The following is a 16,347-nucleotide window of genomic DNA, read 5'->3' as shown; positions in this document are numbered from 1 at the left end:
GCGTATAAATAGAAATTCTGCTGACTCAGTTGTTTCAGCGAGGCGTAGTGCTATTAGCAGAGTACCCTGTGTTCCTGCAGAGCTATGTGCACCTGCAGTTCCTTCCTCACTTTGCAGTAGTTCCCTTTAGAACTTTTTTTTAGATGTATTGAAGCTGGTTTTGAGCAGCTTAATTGCATTTAGAAGTACTTGACAATTTTCTCTTAATTCTTAATGCTTTCAGTGTTCACTGCTTACCCTCAGAATCTAAGGGAAATAAAATGCTCAGAACTCAAGGCTGATTTGATGTTTCTCCCACATGCATACGAAAATGTTGCAGCCATCAGTGTCCCTGTTTGTGTTCTCTCTCCCAGTTCCCCTGGGCAAGCCTTGTTTCATTTCCGCTTCTGGTAGAAGGCTTAAATGTCTTTGCACCTCTTCCTGTCCAAAAGCCAGTCTGTGTTACTATGAATGTGTTTCCAGACTTTTTTAGGCCTGAAAATGCACCTCCTCCCCCACACTCCCCCATGTTGTTGGCTGCTGGTCTGTCAAGGCAGAGTTTGATCTTACTGTAGTTTTAGGAGATTGCTGTTGGAAGTCAGCCACTCAGAAATACAGGATAAATAAGAAATGCAGTAAGAACACCTATCCAGTTTGCACTGAATGAAGTTCAAGGACCTAACACATACGGACTTAGACTGTGGGGAGAAATACTGTAGAACCAGCGATGATGATTTGCTAACAGAGTAAAGAGATGCATGTACTTCCTCAGGCTCCAAATAATACAAAAGCTAATGTGTAATGAATTAACAACAAACTTGCATGGTATGCAGCAAGACCCTTGTTAGCATAAAAGAAGCAAGGTCCTACATCAAGATACATAAAGATATCATGTCATGATACTTTTTCAAGAGGGCGTAATAGAAATAGGAAGAGAAATTTTGTTGGATAAGTATCAGATCACTGGTTCTAATGTCATTCTGAGCTTATCTTTCTGTGTAGGTAACTGTTTTATGTTTGTTCTTAGGGATATTCCTGAGGATTCGCTTTCTAGCACAACTTTAAACTTTTTTCTTAATGAAGCCAAACAATTAATTTTCTAGCCTGTATATCTTTGGCCATGCATTTTTATATCTTAGAATATAGGGAGGAAAAAAAAGACACGATGAAATGTAATTCTGTTTGATAAATATTTTTTAAAAAATACTACCATTTCTTAAAATTCCTCTTTTCAAGGAAAGAAAAAGCTTATCCTTACAGATGATCTTTCTTTTTTTCCTCTTCTGCTGTCATGTTACACCCTTAAAATCTAGATTTGTAAAAGTATTTTTTTTTTATTTCCTCTGACTGCCAACTCTTCCTTTTGTGAATTTGTCCACCTTCCAAAAAAGAATGAAAATTCCCTTATCCTGTATTTTTTTATATATTAACAAACAAACAAAAAAAAAGATACATGATGGAAATTTGAGCACTTTTCTGGGAGATGGGGAAATGTGAGTTCTGAAATACGTCAAGTTAGAGAGCAAATATGTTTCGTATCTGTGGGTTTTGCCTTAGATACGTGGTAATCGTAACACAAGTATAACAGTTCAGGCCTACGTGGTAGTAAATCAGATCAGTGGATCTGATTGTAAAACAACTGGAAATCCACACTAGGATACTCCAGCTGCCTCTTCAGTGGCTGTACTCGAAATGAATGAGAAAGGTTTCTTCTTTCTTCTTGTTAATTGACCTTAGTTGCATCTTCTTCGTGTATTGCATCTGACACTACTGACAACTGCAATTCCATTCTAAAATGCCGAATCTCTCCATATAAGTTATGGCATACATGGGCTCACAATCAAGGCTGTAGGTCTTAATCTTTCAGCTCTATAAATTAAGTGTTTTGGGACTGAACATCAGTATTGGGGTTCCTTGTTGCTGTGATCCTGAGGTTTTTCCTCCTTGTTTCTTTATATACTTGAGAGTTAGGTTATTGTCAGTACTGTTAGGAACCAACTTCAGTCAGCATGTAGAAGATAACAAAATTTGTGTGGTACGGTTAGCTTTTTAAAACATTTCATGGGGTTGATAAAAAGCATTCTTGTCAACTGAGAAGGAAATCAAAGTGGTGGCACCACTGAAGTAATTTAGGAGAGGGAATGCTCCCTGCTGGTTTACCCAGGGTGTTTAGATCTGTGTTGGAATGTAAAGTCTTCACAAAATACCCTTGACATAATAACACGTTTCCTCCTTTATTATACCCACCTTCCTAGATCTGGCTCCAGCCAGTCTGCTGGGAGAGATTGCACTCCCTTCTAACCTGGTCACTCTACTGCTCTGTTTTACTGTGTTTACAGTACTCCCTTCTATCTTAGTAACAGCAGTGTTAAACATACATTATGCTCAAGCTTACAGGTTTTTAGACTTTGGGGAATCTTACGTTCTGGAATGAAAATTCTAATAGACCTATCTATCTTGTGTTCTTCTCCAGTCCTTTACTAGGTGTGTTTTTTCTGAAGAATGTGGCTCATACGTTTTGGATTATCAATCAGGGTGAAAAAGTTCAACATTTTTCTTCTGAACAGCAGATAACTGTGTAAATGGAGATAACTAATAATCTGTATTAACTCCTTCTGGAGCAGGTGTTCATTGAGATACTAGAGAGAAATCCGCCTTGTGGTTTTTTCTGTTGAGATTTTGAATGAAACTGCATGCAATAGAATGTGGGAGTAGTTGGTGTTTAATATGGCAGAGATACCCTAGCAGTCATCCCAGGCCTAGTAAATGAGATGACATGTGAAGTCTTCATTTTGAACTGTTTTTCTTCTTTAGAGGAAGCAAGATAAAAATAATCAAAAGGAAGCAGAGATGGTCATTGAGTACGCTGTAGACCTGCAGAGTGATTTTTGTTGCCTCATTGCATATTAGAGAGTTTTTAGAAAGTAAAAAAAAAAAAAAAAAAAAAGTAAAAAAAGCATTTTGGATGGAATTCAGAGCGGAGTAAAAACATTTTAGTGTAGAAAGGGTTTGCGTGTGTGGAAAAAAATACCAGTCTTCTAGGAACAGGGATTAGAGGCAGTAAAATGCAAGGGGTGATGATCAGCAGTGGGTTCTGGTCTAGGGGGAATAAGTAATGAAGAGCAGGAGGAAAAAAAAATCTATTTGCCTATGTAATAATTTGTCAAGTAGAGGAGGGTATGTAAGACAATTGTTTTTTTTAACTTAGCTATTTTTCTGTTATGTCTATGATTAACCTCCTTTTTCCACACGCCTAAAGAAATCTTGCATTTTTTTCTCTTCAAAAAACTGTGTGCATAATATTCTGAAAATAGAGTAACGTAGAAACAATAAAGTATTAACATTTCCTTGCTCACATTTCCCTGTGTAGGTTTTCAGAATTTAATAGTAAAATAGAGATACGATTATCTTGCTGTTTATTTGTTTATATCCAGTGATACAGGGACAGATGAATGCACACTCCTTCAGACTTGCTTGTTCGTCTTGAATTATTTGTCAGGAAACATTCGATGCATTGATGGTTACATTCAAAAATGATCGAATTGATTGAAATGAGTAAATTAAATATGCAAATATATTTTTAAAATCAGCTAACTTAAAGTGGAGAAAAGATGTACAGGGAGTGATTTTAATTAATAAACAATGTGTATGTATATCTAAAATGGTTTCAAAGGCAAATAGTTACGTATTCTTACCTGTCTTACTGAGAGGAAACTGCCTGAAAGCAGTGTAAAATTAGTTCAGCACTCAAAAAACTTTTAAAGTAATAATACAAATAAAATTCCCAATGATACTGTAATATTGTTTATTAAAAACATTTTTCTGCTAATGTTTTTTCAAGTGTGGCCTATTTCATTTGCAGAACTTCTAGTAAGTGTGTCAGTACTTGTTGCGGGGATGAGAATCTCACAGGGAAAATGCAGTCAGTACACAGTATCCTGAGCCTGTACCATTGTATCAGTTACTGTATCAGTAACTGTTAGTGAATAATTTGGCCATCAAGGAAGCTAATTTAAAATCGCCCACTTACAATAGCAAGAAGTTTAAACAGGGGCTTTTATCTGCTCTTTTGATGAATATTTTCAGAAGACTACATTTTGTTCATAAGTTCTCTCTATTAGTCACTGATATCTTTTTCCTCCTGTCTTTTTTCTGGAAGGTGGTCTTGGAATGCACATTAAAGAAGGACCTAGTTTACAACAAAGTTACTCCAACTTTTTACCACTGGAAGATTGATGACAAAAAGTTTGGCCTCACATTTCAGAGTCCTGCTGATGCAAGAGCATTTGACAGAGGTATTCGGAGAGCAGTGGAGGATATTTCTCAAGGTACCTATTCAGATGAAGGAGTTAAGTTTTCTTGTGTGTTTAATAAGAGGTGATATGCAAAGTACTTCAATACGGTATCAACTTTTAAAGATGTGGATTGGTCAGTACCAAGTTGAGATTGTAACAGTTTTAAAATAGGCGTTTTGAAAGTGCTGTTCATTCAAGTGTCTTTAATTGTTTCACCAACACTAATAAGGTAATTTCCCTAAATCAAAAGCATTGCTTTTTTTTTTTGTTTAAAGAGATAATGGAATAAGCCAGAGTCACATTTCTTGCTTACATCTGTCTTCTCAGAAGCTCATTATAGCTTCTGTCTTCTTAAACTCTGAACTTGAATGTTTTAAGAAATTATGTGATAAAAACTTCAGTCCATGCTCTAACTTGTCAGCTGTTAGTAAACTGAATAGTATGGTGGACAGATTTAGATGGGACTTCAGAAGAATTTTCTGTAACAGTAATATACCTAATTGGTTCCAGAGATTCACTGATCTCATGGAAACTAGTGTACAAACTGAAGCTCATAAAGCCTCAATGTTGAAATTGAAAATATGATAAATGTATTGCTAGATGGAAGAAGGGGGGAAGGGGAGAAAATAAATTTCTATTGAGTGGGAAGAATGTCTCTTTAAGGTTTGTGGGGATGTTTTTGTTTGTTTTTTCTTCTTGTTTTTTAAGAAATAAAGTAACTCAAAGGGAGAAAATTAAACAAAATATTATGTTCTTAGCTGCAAATTTAGTTTCTTTAATGTATGTTATATTAGCAAAGAGAAGAAGCATGTTTCTGAAGATTCTTTTTGTCATACTAGAGTGGCTTCTGAACTGATTTTTGCAAGAGAAATAATAGGGACGTTAGTCATTTTTTCTCTTATTGTCTCACAATTCCAGTTTCTGCTGCTTTGTAACAGAAGAACATAGGACAACATGTATTCATGCTAACCAAATATAATCTGCCCTTGATTTTCAAACTATTATGCTAGCAAGAATGCATTCCCTTCATTCTAATTTACAGTGAATGGTGTCAACAAGATAAGAGTATGATGAGGTACATTTAATAATAAAATCACATAAGTAAGGAATGATACATAATAAAATCAACTTGAAATGCAGTGATCTACTGCTTAAAAAAAGTATATAAGTCTACTTCCCACAGCTGGATTATTGAAGGATGATGTGAACTATTGAAAGCAATAAACAGTGAATTAAAAAAATTCTTTTTAACAATTTTAAAAAATTTTTTTTGTAGGCTATCCACCCTCTCAAAATGATATTGAAGTGGCAGAAGATTGCTTTCAAGTGAGTATTTTAATTTTTATATAAACAATGTGGTTACTTATAGAAGAACATGTTTGAACAACTTCTTTCATTAGTGAGAATAAACAAAATAAGTGGAACAAGAAAACTAAATTGGATGTTATAAAATAAGTTCCAGAACAGTTATCTGAAAGACTTAAGTTATTATCTGTCCTAAACTAAGTAAAGAGTATTCAATCGATAGAATGGTTAACCACCCTAAGTTAAAAATATCACTTCTAGCTTATATGACCTCTTTGAAATTGTGGGAGAATTACTTTTATTCAGAAGAATATTTTTAGGGGTCAAGATCTTCTTTTTCTTTTACGTGCACACTCTACTTTTTTTCTAGATTTTACTTTGCAGTGATACACGCTTCCAACACTGAAAGGCTGGAAAGATTAAGAGATAGTGATAAAAAAAAATATTGTCCATACAAAGGCAAAAATTCAGATAATTAGAAAACAAATCACACTTAAGATAAAGCATTCACTTGTTAAGTGTCAAATTTTTATTGGTCTTTGTTGGCACCATTCAATTTCTATAGATCATAACAACATGAGAGGTAACCTGCCCTGAGTTATGTTTCAGCATTACAATACTTGAGACAAATACCGTTATCAAATACTGTAGCACTGCCTTGTAACATACAAGAATCTGTGCAATTAAAAAACTAGTAATAAGAACAGATAGAGTACATATATGCAATAAATAAGTTCAATACAACTGGGTAAAAAAACACTAGTGTCTATTAGTGCTTGTCATCTTTTTTGTTTACACTTGGAGGGAAAGCAGTGTCTTAATTCACGCACACACATTCACTTTTCAGAGTGCAGATCTTTAATGTGAAGCTGTTAGACAAACAAGTTGACTCAGGGATCTTAGCAACTATTCAGAAAACTGATAGTATGAAAGTTTTCTTGAGGATGGAGTTTTGCCATTTATGCAGAATTAAATTCTTTGTTAGAATGTATAGGTGCAGTGTACTCTGTAACAAAAAATCAAGTTAGTAGCCTATTTTACAGAATCAAATTATGGTATGAGGAACAGTCAAGTGTTTTGAAAGGATGCTGCAATGCAGTGGTAATGCAGAAGTGTCTCCTGGTTGCCTTCCATTTAATGGTGGAAGAAAGAAATTTGTCTAAGAGTTGGTCTCTCAACCACCTGTTGTTGCTCTTTATTTGCAGTGTTTTATCTTACAGTATTTAAAATTGCTTTAAAGTTGGATGTTTTGGATTTAAAGTAAAAATGAAGTTTTTATATAGTAGAGGAGATGTGGGCCAAAGCTAATGCAATCCTTAATAAGCTTTAAAAGGCTTGTTTAAACACGGTTTATTGCAAAGATTAATAATTGAGCAATTTCTGCAGGCCTAATGAGATTAGAGGAAACTAATTACTTCTTGATTATGGTGCCTCGCTGTTATGTTTCTATATAAGGATGTCAAAATTGAAGCAAATGTCTTTGATTCTATGTATTTGCAAAGTTTGTTTTCGAGAAAGTGAGGAAAAGAAGTAAATATGCATAATCTATTATGTGTATTACAGATACGGTCCCTTTTCGAAACTGCTGGCAAAATTATCTCTTTACATTCTGCTCAGGAAAATGTACTTTATGAATTTCCTGTAGCACACATTGCCTAATTATAGATTCATGCTCTGGATAAATAAGATTTACCTGTTTTCTAGAGGCGAGAAAGCTGTCAAATTTCTCTTAACATATCTGCGAAGCATGGTGAAATAAATGTTAGTAGAATTACTTTCCTACTAGAATACTGGAAGGAGGGAGAGGAAATGCAGGGAATGTTGAACCCACCCTGATGTACCTATGCTTCATTTAAATAAAATTTATATATCAATAACTAATTCATAATTACAGCTTTATGAATGTCAGTGTAGAAGTGGTGTTGTTTTTTTTTTAGGAACAACAGATACAGTCATCAAGAACAAAATCCTAGAAATAGCCAAATAGTGATCATTCTCTTCAAAGTGATTAATTCCTTTCCTTATCCTGTTTGTTTGTTTGTTTTTGGTTTGTTTGTTTTGTTTTGTTTTGTTTTGTTTTTTAATTTAAAAGACTGGTAAGACCATTTGATTTAATGTATCGTGGATGTGAGGAGTCATGCTGGCTTGTCCCACCTCCACATACGTGCGCATACACATACAGTTTGAAGGGGTAATAATTTATTTTTTCCTGTTTTATTAAATGAGCTGTTCTCCCAAGAGTCTAATAGTGTTTTTGGTGATGTCCTATTAAAATTTTTGAGTTACATTTATGCAAGACCATTTTAGAGTATGGGCAGAATTTTAAAGAAGAGGTTGACACTGGCGTATAAACATCCCAGCTGCCCTTATATCCACTAAGTTTCATCAGAACAAACTTCCAAACACTGGATTCATCTCCTCTCTTTGATTGAAAATATTTAGTAGTCATAATGCATATTAAGTACTCCATAATAGCAGAGTATCAAAAAGGTTATTACTTGTTAGCAAACTTACTTCTGTCTATACTCTGTAGTAACTACCACATATGTTGATATTCTTCAGCATCATTTCTTTCTTCATTAGTTAGTATGGAAAATAAAGTCCCTAGGATGTCATCAAGATAATTTGAAAACTTCAGTTTTAATAGGTCCTTCTCAATTACACCATCTGCTATCAAAGTGTTTTGCCTTGGCTGTTGTAGTCATCTTCTAATCATCTAGGCATCCTATACTTTGTGTGTACACTTGAAATAGAAACATAGTATAAACTGCAAATTGAATTTCTTTAACAGTGATTCTGGCTTTTTTTAATTATTTTTTTAAGCCAAGTTGACTAGTGATGAACAAAGCAAAACAGGTTCCATTAATTGTTTTACTGCCTGATTGTAATCCACACTAAAGGAAGCAACTAAAATGATTTGAATAAGATCAAAACAAATAGCCTTCTGATCTAGTCAGCAACGTTGGTGATATCTCAGTGCCTACCTGTAATGAACATTGATACATTTTACGGATGTAGCGGGTGGAAACATAGGTGTCCTAAACTTGTACATGCCCTTCTTAATTTCTTACTGGAAAACTGAACTCCTGTCTTGCTAGGAATTCCTATCTAGGCTAGCATTTTGCTTTTGAGTCACTAGATACTTTTTAATGTTCTTTAAATAAAATCTTGCAGAGAAGGTAACCTTTTCAATGACAATCAAATCTGTCATTGAAGAAGACATAGTTTCATAGTAGCTTCTGAGATGCTCAGTTGACAAAGAACATTGAAACCTTAGTATCAAAATACTGTCATTTAAAGGTATTGACACTTGCTCTTAAAGATTGCTTAAATGATTAAAATTACTATTAGTTATTTAATGAGCATACTATACGCAAACTGTTCACATCATTAAAAAACCCTCAGTGTTAGCAGATTAATTTGAAATAGAAACACACAAATGAGTTAATGTAGAGTTTTCTGATTTCCTGTAGTGTTTGTAAATAAATCCTTTGAATGTATGTGTATTTGGATGGAAATATATACTGAGAATTTGTCCTGGTAGGAGGTTTGAATTTTTTTGGTATAAATCCAGCTATTTTGAATGCAGTAGACAAGCAGCTTGTTTAAGTCAGCTTGCTTGTTTGTTCAGAGATTGGCTCAGATTCTTGTTCTCTCCAAGTACAAACTTTTTGCTCTAAAACTGATTGGGCTTAACAGCAGCAAAAGGAAAGCAATCATTAGGATCTTTCTTTTTTTTTTTTTCTTCTTAGGAATAAATCTAAATGTGATCTATAGTTCATGCCTTTAAAAATACTTTTGTAGAGGTTTTGGAATTTAAAATTCATAAGTCTTGTGAGAACTGAAAAATACAGCAGATTGAGTCTGTTTGTCAGTTTTTGTTGAGTCAGACATTGATGTTAGAGGCTATCAACACATTTTAACAGTTTTGAAGTAATGAGAAGTGAAGCACTTCTGCTTGCGAGTTTCTTACTACTTGATGCAGAAGAAAGCTGAAGTCAATTAAATTAAGGTGGGATTTTATTGGGTTTCTTTGGTTGTTTTGTTGTTGTTGTTGTTTTGGTTTGGTTTGCTGTTTTTGTTTTGGTTTGTTATTATTATTTGTTTGTTTAAGTTGGCTTTCAGAAATAGATCTAAAGGGAGAAGGCCTGAAACTTATAAACACTGTTTAAAGGATTTTGTTGCAGACAAGAACAACATAAATAGTTGACATGTCTCATCATAAATACACTATTTAGTGAGCATTCAGTGTATTTTGTCTGGAGACAAAGGTTTGAACAAGCTTCATTTTACAAAAGTAATTTGGCATTGTAAGTTGTAAAGAAATGTGGAATGATTTATACTTGACACTGCTGTCTGTATAGAGAAAAACATGTGACATGACTAAGCACTGAAGATCAGCAATATTTAGTGTATATTATTTAACTGCATGGAAGTAAATGTAGTATCGATTTGTTATTAAAGTAAAATTAATAATAAACAAGCTAATTTTATTTATGTTTATTAGGGCTTTGTGGTGTAGTATTCGAAAAAGACAATTTTTTTTTTCTTGCCAATATCCACGACCACTTATTTGTATCCCCATCTCTCTCTTACTTCCTCAGAGTTACACTTGCTGTCTTAATTTATTCATTTCTTTGTTGGAATTCCTAATAATCTCTGCCATGCTTTATATATTCTAGTAGAGTATCCTTGCAAGAAATACGTCAAATGCCTTACTTTTTACTTCAAACTGAGACTAATCTACTTAATATTTCAGTTAATGTCAGAAGTACATGCCTGGTTGTGGTAGAATTTCTTGCCAACTCTGGAAGTATTTGCTCCATCAGTCATAGGAGTAGCTAAAGCAGAAGGAAGTTATTTGAGTGGTTTTGAAACCCGAATCATTTATTCACAATTAAGAATTACAGACAAAAATGTAAACTCCTTTGCGGTGGTTACCATCAAACAGCAGATTTTCAGGCCTCGTGGGAAGTAAATACAAGACCTGGGATGCAGCGGAAGTGTGGTCTCTCAGACATCCTTCTGTGTAATCATTAAACTTAGAGCAGAACATTTTTAACAATGTTTGCAGAACAATGTTGAATTCTCTCCCGGACTTAACTCTGGCAAACTGGGAGAAGTAAGGAGAGAAAACTTGGAGAAGAAGAAAAGCTCAGTCTGGTTTTCATTTTCTCTACAGCTGTCATCTGGCTTTGAATTCTGCTGGAGAGCTACAGCTGGAGTCATTTTATTGCTTTACCCAGCATCCTTCTGCCTGCGCGCACAGAAATGTTTTAGTAGTCTTGGAAAAAAAATTCAGAGTATCTCTTAGCAACCATAGGACAGTAATTATTATACCAGCAGCTGGGAGCAAACCAGATTTCCGTTATGCATTAAAAACTGGCGTAGGTTACTCTACAGATGATACTGAATAACCTATGCCAGTACTGTACTTTGCAGGCGGTGGTTAAAGGATATTGAATGTGGGCGATGTAATTGCTTTGGGCAGTAGAAAAAGGGAACGCGTGCATCTGTGTTTGTGTGTAATATTTAATATACCAAACTTCGTTCTTCTGGAAAAGTTAACATTTGTGTTTTATTTGAATGCATTTTCAGTACAGTAGTGTTTTTGTTTTTAGGACTTCTCCCTTCAGGTCATCAGTGTTTCCATTGCAGATAGGGGTTTCAAGTGTTTACAACCTTGTCATAAAATGTTACATTGGAGCAGGATGCATCTGTCCAAAGCAGCTCTTTCTGATACTACTAAATGTGCTTTAGCTGTATTTAAACTATCACCTTGATTATGAATGCAGTGGGTATTTATCCATCATTTCATTAGTTTTGCGTGATGAGTAATTATTGGCTGATGGTGATCAATAACTTACTTATTCACTTTTCATCTTTGTTGAGACTCAAAAGTTAGGTCATACCACTTACTTTCAGTGTCTGGGTTGCTAGGCTGATTGCTGGTCTTTCTCAACAGTTGTCTTGCAGGTTCTTAGAGTTCCTACCATACAAAGTTGAAATACCTTTATCTCCTGCCACCCCCGCATTTGTCCTTGAAGTAGGTTGAGATGCTGGAATTTAGCAAAAGCATTTCAATGTACTTGCTGCATACAGGACACAAAAGCTTACTTTAAGATCAAGATTTAAGGTCTTTATTTTATACATCACTAACTGGCACTGTTAAGACTGTAATAGATGATTGGTGACTACATCTTTTATAGGGAGAGTGTGTGTCACCTGTAGGGGCAGAAAGCAATGTAGGGTGCTCCAAAGCAGATCCAGGACTGGAATGTGTACAGGTATCTCTTTTCCTGAAAAGGATGGAGCAGCAATGCTTGCGTCTCCCACCCTAGACCACACGAATTCATGGTAGCTATGCGGGTTCTCAACTCGTGTTAAGGTTAGGTAGTGGTTTGTAATGTTGTTTATTTCACTGGGCAATATACCTTCAAGAGTATGTCCTGCTGGCAAGGTATTTGATACTACACTAATACTTGATGCTTTTTTTTACTCTTAAGATAAATATACATCTTTGAAATCTAACACTTGCTAGTCATTTCAGCGTTTTCTACTCCATTCTCGGCAGTATTTGATGAGAAATTAGAAGGCTGATGGCTTAGTAGTGTTGTGGTGCTCAAGGACCATACAAGTGCTTCTTTTTGGAGCTTTGCCTGTCTTCAGTATTTTTTAGCTGAACTTCAACCTTATTGAACTCCTGTCTTTCCTTTCATGGAGTATATTTCACTGGTATTAATTAAAGTTGATAATGAATTGACTACTTAATTTAAGTGTTTTTCCACTCAGAGACCTTCTGAGTGTTATGTAAGTTCTTAGTGGTGGTTTTCTTTCTCATAAACATTAGCAACAGAGTAGCTGCTTTGACTTAATCTGAGTGTATTTTAATTTGATGCATGAAGCTTTTATGTATCTCAGGTGCTCATGAAATTCCAGAGCAAGTTTCTTAATTATTTTGATAAATGAAAGCTAACAATTCAGTGTTAGCATTTAGCCTGCCAAAATTTCAGGTACAGGAAACTACTTCCTTGGTAATTTTCTGCAGTATTTTTTTTATTGTTTGCTTCATTCATGTTTTCTTGATGTATACAAATCCTTATAAGAAATCTTTATAGTAAAATGGAAATATTGCTGGAAGCAGGATGATGCCAGAATTTTCTCAGAGCTATCAAGTGATGACAGCTAACTTTGCAGCGTCTTTCAATGCAAACAAAACATACAGCACTTTTTTTTTTTTCTTTTTTTTAGCAACTTAATGAGATTTATATCAATATGCTCCACTGTGTCTCAAGCATATCCCACTCAGCTTAAAGAATGGGAAGCGTTTGCTTTTCTCTTCTCAGAAAATTGGATCATCTTACAAGCCAATGTTCCACCCAAACATAACTACTTCTTCCTCATTCTGAGTAGCATACGTTCTGTAGATATCTCATTATACACTACCACATGGTGTCAGTTTTGTATCAAATTGCCTAATGTAACCTTAGTTTTAAAAAGACAGCCATTAGCTGTTTAATACACACTTGCTGTAATTAGATATTTTAATTGAGCCTGTATATGGTAACACTGATTTTCTCTTCCTTTCCAGCAGATCTGTTAAGCACTCTTGCTTCTTAACTTACTAAAAATTCTGACTAGCTTTTGCCCTATTAGTCTTAATTTTTCTTTCCTACAATTCTGTATTTGTAAATACTGGCAGCCTTGTGGGTAGTTAGGGAAAGCATTATCTTGGGGCCTGGATTAACCCCTCCTACACTAAAGAAGTTCGTTGTATTGGATTTGGCAAATGAGTTAAAGGCCTGTATCTCTGACTCCCCAGTTGCGTATGCTCTGCAGAAAATGAACTCTTCATTTCCAAAGCTGACTCATCGTTAAGAAATGTATTTATACGTACATACAAATGTGTATTTTAAAATGCTTGTGTTTATAGATGTCTCTAACAAATTGTGTAGAATTTTACTGCTTTTATGTAATGACCTTGGTACTTGAAGGGCAGTTTTTGTGTAAATGCAAAATCATTTCAAGAATGTTCTTGTTTGCTCCAGAGTACTCAAGAAAATACATCTGGTTCATTAATGAAAGATCACCTTTTCCAACACGAAACCGTAGTAACCAGTGAACCTTACAATACTTCAAACGTAAGGCCTTCAGCACTTGAAGATTTCAACACCAGGAGAGCCTGTTTTCCTAGTCAACCTAGCCAGGTAAGACCACCAATGAAAACAGTTCTTACTTTGCTTGCTGTATTGCTGGCATGGGATGCAGCTTCTGACAAGAGAGCGTTTTCATTCTAAGTCCTTTTTTGTAGCATTATATTGTGGACTTCTTGAAATTGTCATTATAAATTTTGCAGTTGAAATACACAGCATTATTACCACAGAATCATAGAAGTAAAGCTTTGTGAAGATACAGTGCAGCAGACTACATGAGTAGGTCTTTCACTTTCTTTGAACTCATATTTCTGTATCATAGACTTTGCAGCTTTGAGCTGCTATTTGAATTGTTTAGAAAATGTAAACTGGCCATTGTTTCAATCTTGTTTACATGTATACTAATACTGTTTTGATTAGAAATATTTAAAGGTGTTGTGAAATTGTGGAAATGGATGCTTAGGATGCATTGCACAGTGGGGCAATTGTGAATATTTTTAGTGAAACTTTGTTCATGCTAGCTGCCTGCTAAATACTCTATTTCAGTACAGAAAGGGAGGTTGTTGGTTACACATGAAAGGTAATAAGCACCTTGCAGACATTCTTAAGAGAAACTGAGTTGTAAAAAAAACAATAGAGGAGCTTAAATTGCTTTATGTTCTAAGAGCATATTAAACTAATATATAATTGACTAATTAAAGATTGAGTATGTCCCATCTGATAAAAAATTGACATGAAAGTGCTGGAAGTCACTTCTTGGATGCTGAAGTAGTGGGTGATTCCACAGAAATTTAAGTAGATAAATATTCTTTAAAATATTTTTGTCATTGTAGCACTACCTGCATCAACATACTGTGCTTTTTGTGTAGTCTTGTTGTGCACTTTTTAGAACATAGGTGAGTCAACAAAACTTCACATTCTGTACATGCAAACACTGCTCTTGCTGCTGAGCTCCACGCATGGTGGTCATGTAGCACAGCAGATTTTGAGGTAAATAACAATTTTGTTTCAATTATGTATAAATATGTTTGAACGCTTACTGTGCTCCTAAGTCAAATAACAAGAACATGCTGAAACTAAAGAGGTTATTAATGGCAATTGAATTTCTTTCACATTATACTGTCACAATGTTATTTAAAAAAGAAAAAAAAAAAAAAAAAGAGAACCAACTCCTTCACCTCCTTATCTTCTGGTGTGTTTAACTTAGCTTAAATGTAACTCTTTGCAATGTTACTTTTAGCTACCATTGTCTTCCTATTGTAGAGTTTCAACTGGAGCAATCAGGTGCATCTGTTCGAAGGGAGTCGGGGAAGGCTGCAGTACTGAGCAAGTGCCGTGCCTTGCTTGCAGGTGTAACCCTTCAAGTAAGGCGCAGTGCTGGGAAATTGAGCCATGTCAATAAAGATTTTCTGCCTCATTTCCAGTTGTCTAATTAGGTTTGCAGTGAGATTCTCTGTGGAGTTCATTTGTTGTATTATTATTCCTCGCTTCCTGCTTCAGATGTTACGCAGAGGTTTCACCTCTACTAAGATATTACTGTGAATATCAGAAGACTAGATGATAGTTTTCGTTGCATTTAGCTGGTATTTGTGCCTAATGAAATCTGGGCTGTATACTGTTCTTCAGTTTCTCTGTATGTCTTGCTTTCATATATGGGTCCCATTAAACACCCAATATGAACCAATTCTATAAATAAAGCTTTTCCAATGTTTGTTTTCCTGTTCGCTTGTTTTTTTTCAGTGTTTATCACTTGCTTTCTTAAAGATTTCTTAGTATCAGCTACATGTTGGACTTTTAAGTGTTTTCTAAGTGTTTTGCTGAGGACTTGAAAAAAAGAAAATAGTTCTATGTATGTGTTGTGTTACGTTCAAACAAATAGAAAACAAAGATTGAGGAGAGGTCAGATTTTATGGTTGTTGGTATCTACTGTAACAGCAAATCGGGGAGATGGGAGATAGGAGTGGGGGTTTTGGGGTTTTAACTTTTGAACAGTGGGTTTTAATGTCTTAAAAGCATGCTTAGTACTCTATTTGAACAGTGAGGTAAGGATCTTTGTTCTTGTAACACATGGAATTGTAATGATGCTTTTAGTACTTTTCTCCTTGAATTTATGCTCATAACAGTTTGAAAAAGGCAGTTCTCCATAGCTAGTTATTGATGCTAAAGCAGTAGGCTGTTTCTCCTCTTTTGAGCGCTGTAGAACTTAGCAGTCTGTATTTATAAGCAAAAGGTTGAATTAACTGCTTGCACCGGGGACTGGGAATGTATGGAAGAGCAGAGGCATCAGCTGAATGGGATGGAGTCTTTTTGTACAGCATGTCCTCTAGACCTTGTGGATGTCCAACTAAATGACTTGAAGCCAAGACAAAAATTGTTCTCACTAGCATACTCCAGTTGAAGCTCATAGGGCAGAGCAGCTTGTATACCAGTTCTGTAATACATATCACACAAGGATTCCTGAGCAGCCTATGGATATGCCAACTTCTAATTGTGAGAGTATTTTAAGAACCTATTCCTTCCGCTTCTGCCTTCTGCCCCAGAACTGGAACATGCACATTTCCGTGTAGTAGGACCAAAGATGCTTGCACAGTGAAATAGAAATGTTAACTTAAAGC

The 16,347-nt window shown here is 35.1% G+C and overlaps 1 protein-coding gene across 2 annotated transcripts in view; it reads left to right on the top strand.

The window, feature by feature from the left end:
* Positions 1–16,347, top strand: part of SPRED1 (sprouty related EVH1 domain containing 1) — a 54,517-nt gene that overhangs the window by 35,064 nt on the left and 3,106 nt on the right. The window contains exons 3-6 of one of the 2 annotated variants that reach the window (XM_085225081.1): positions 4,139–4,307; positions 5,551–5,600; positions 11,789–11,866; positions 13,628–13,786. In XM_085225081.1, the coding sequence (XP_085081207.1) occupies positions 4,139–4,307; positions 5,551–5,600; positions 11,789–11,866; positions 13,628–13,786 (456 nt within the window). The remainder of the gene's footprint in view (positions 1–4,138; positions 4,308–5,550; positions 5,601–11,788; positions 11,867–13,627; positions 13,787–16,347) is intronic. The other variant, XM_085225080.1, reaches the window with a different exon arrangement.

This window comes from Meleagris gallopavo, chromosome 5 (assembly GCF_905368555.1).
Source record: "Meleagris gallopavo chromosome 5, MGAL_WU_HG_1.1, whole genome shotgun sequence".
NCBI lineage: Eukaryota > Metazoa > Chordata > Aves > Galliformes > Phasianidae > Meleagris > Meleagris gallopavo.
The sequence above is the reverse complement of the archived record's forward strand: the minus strand, read 5'-3'. Positions and strand labels throughout refer to the sequence as shown.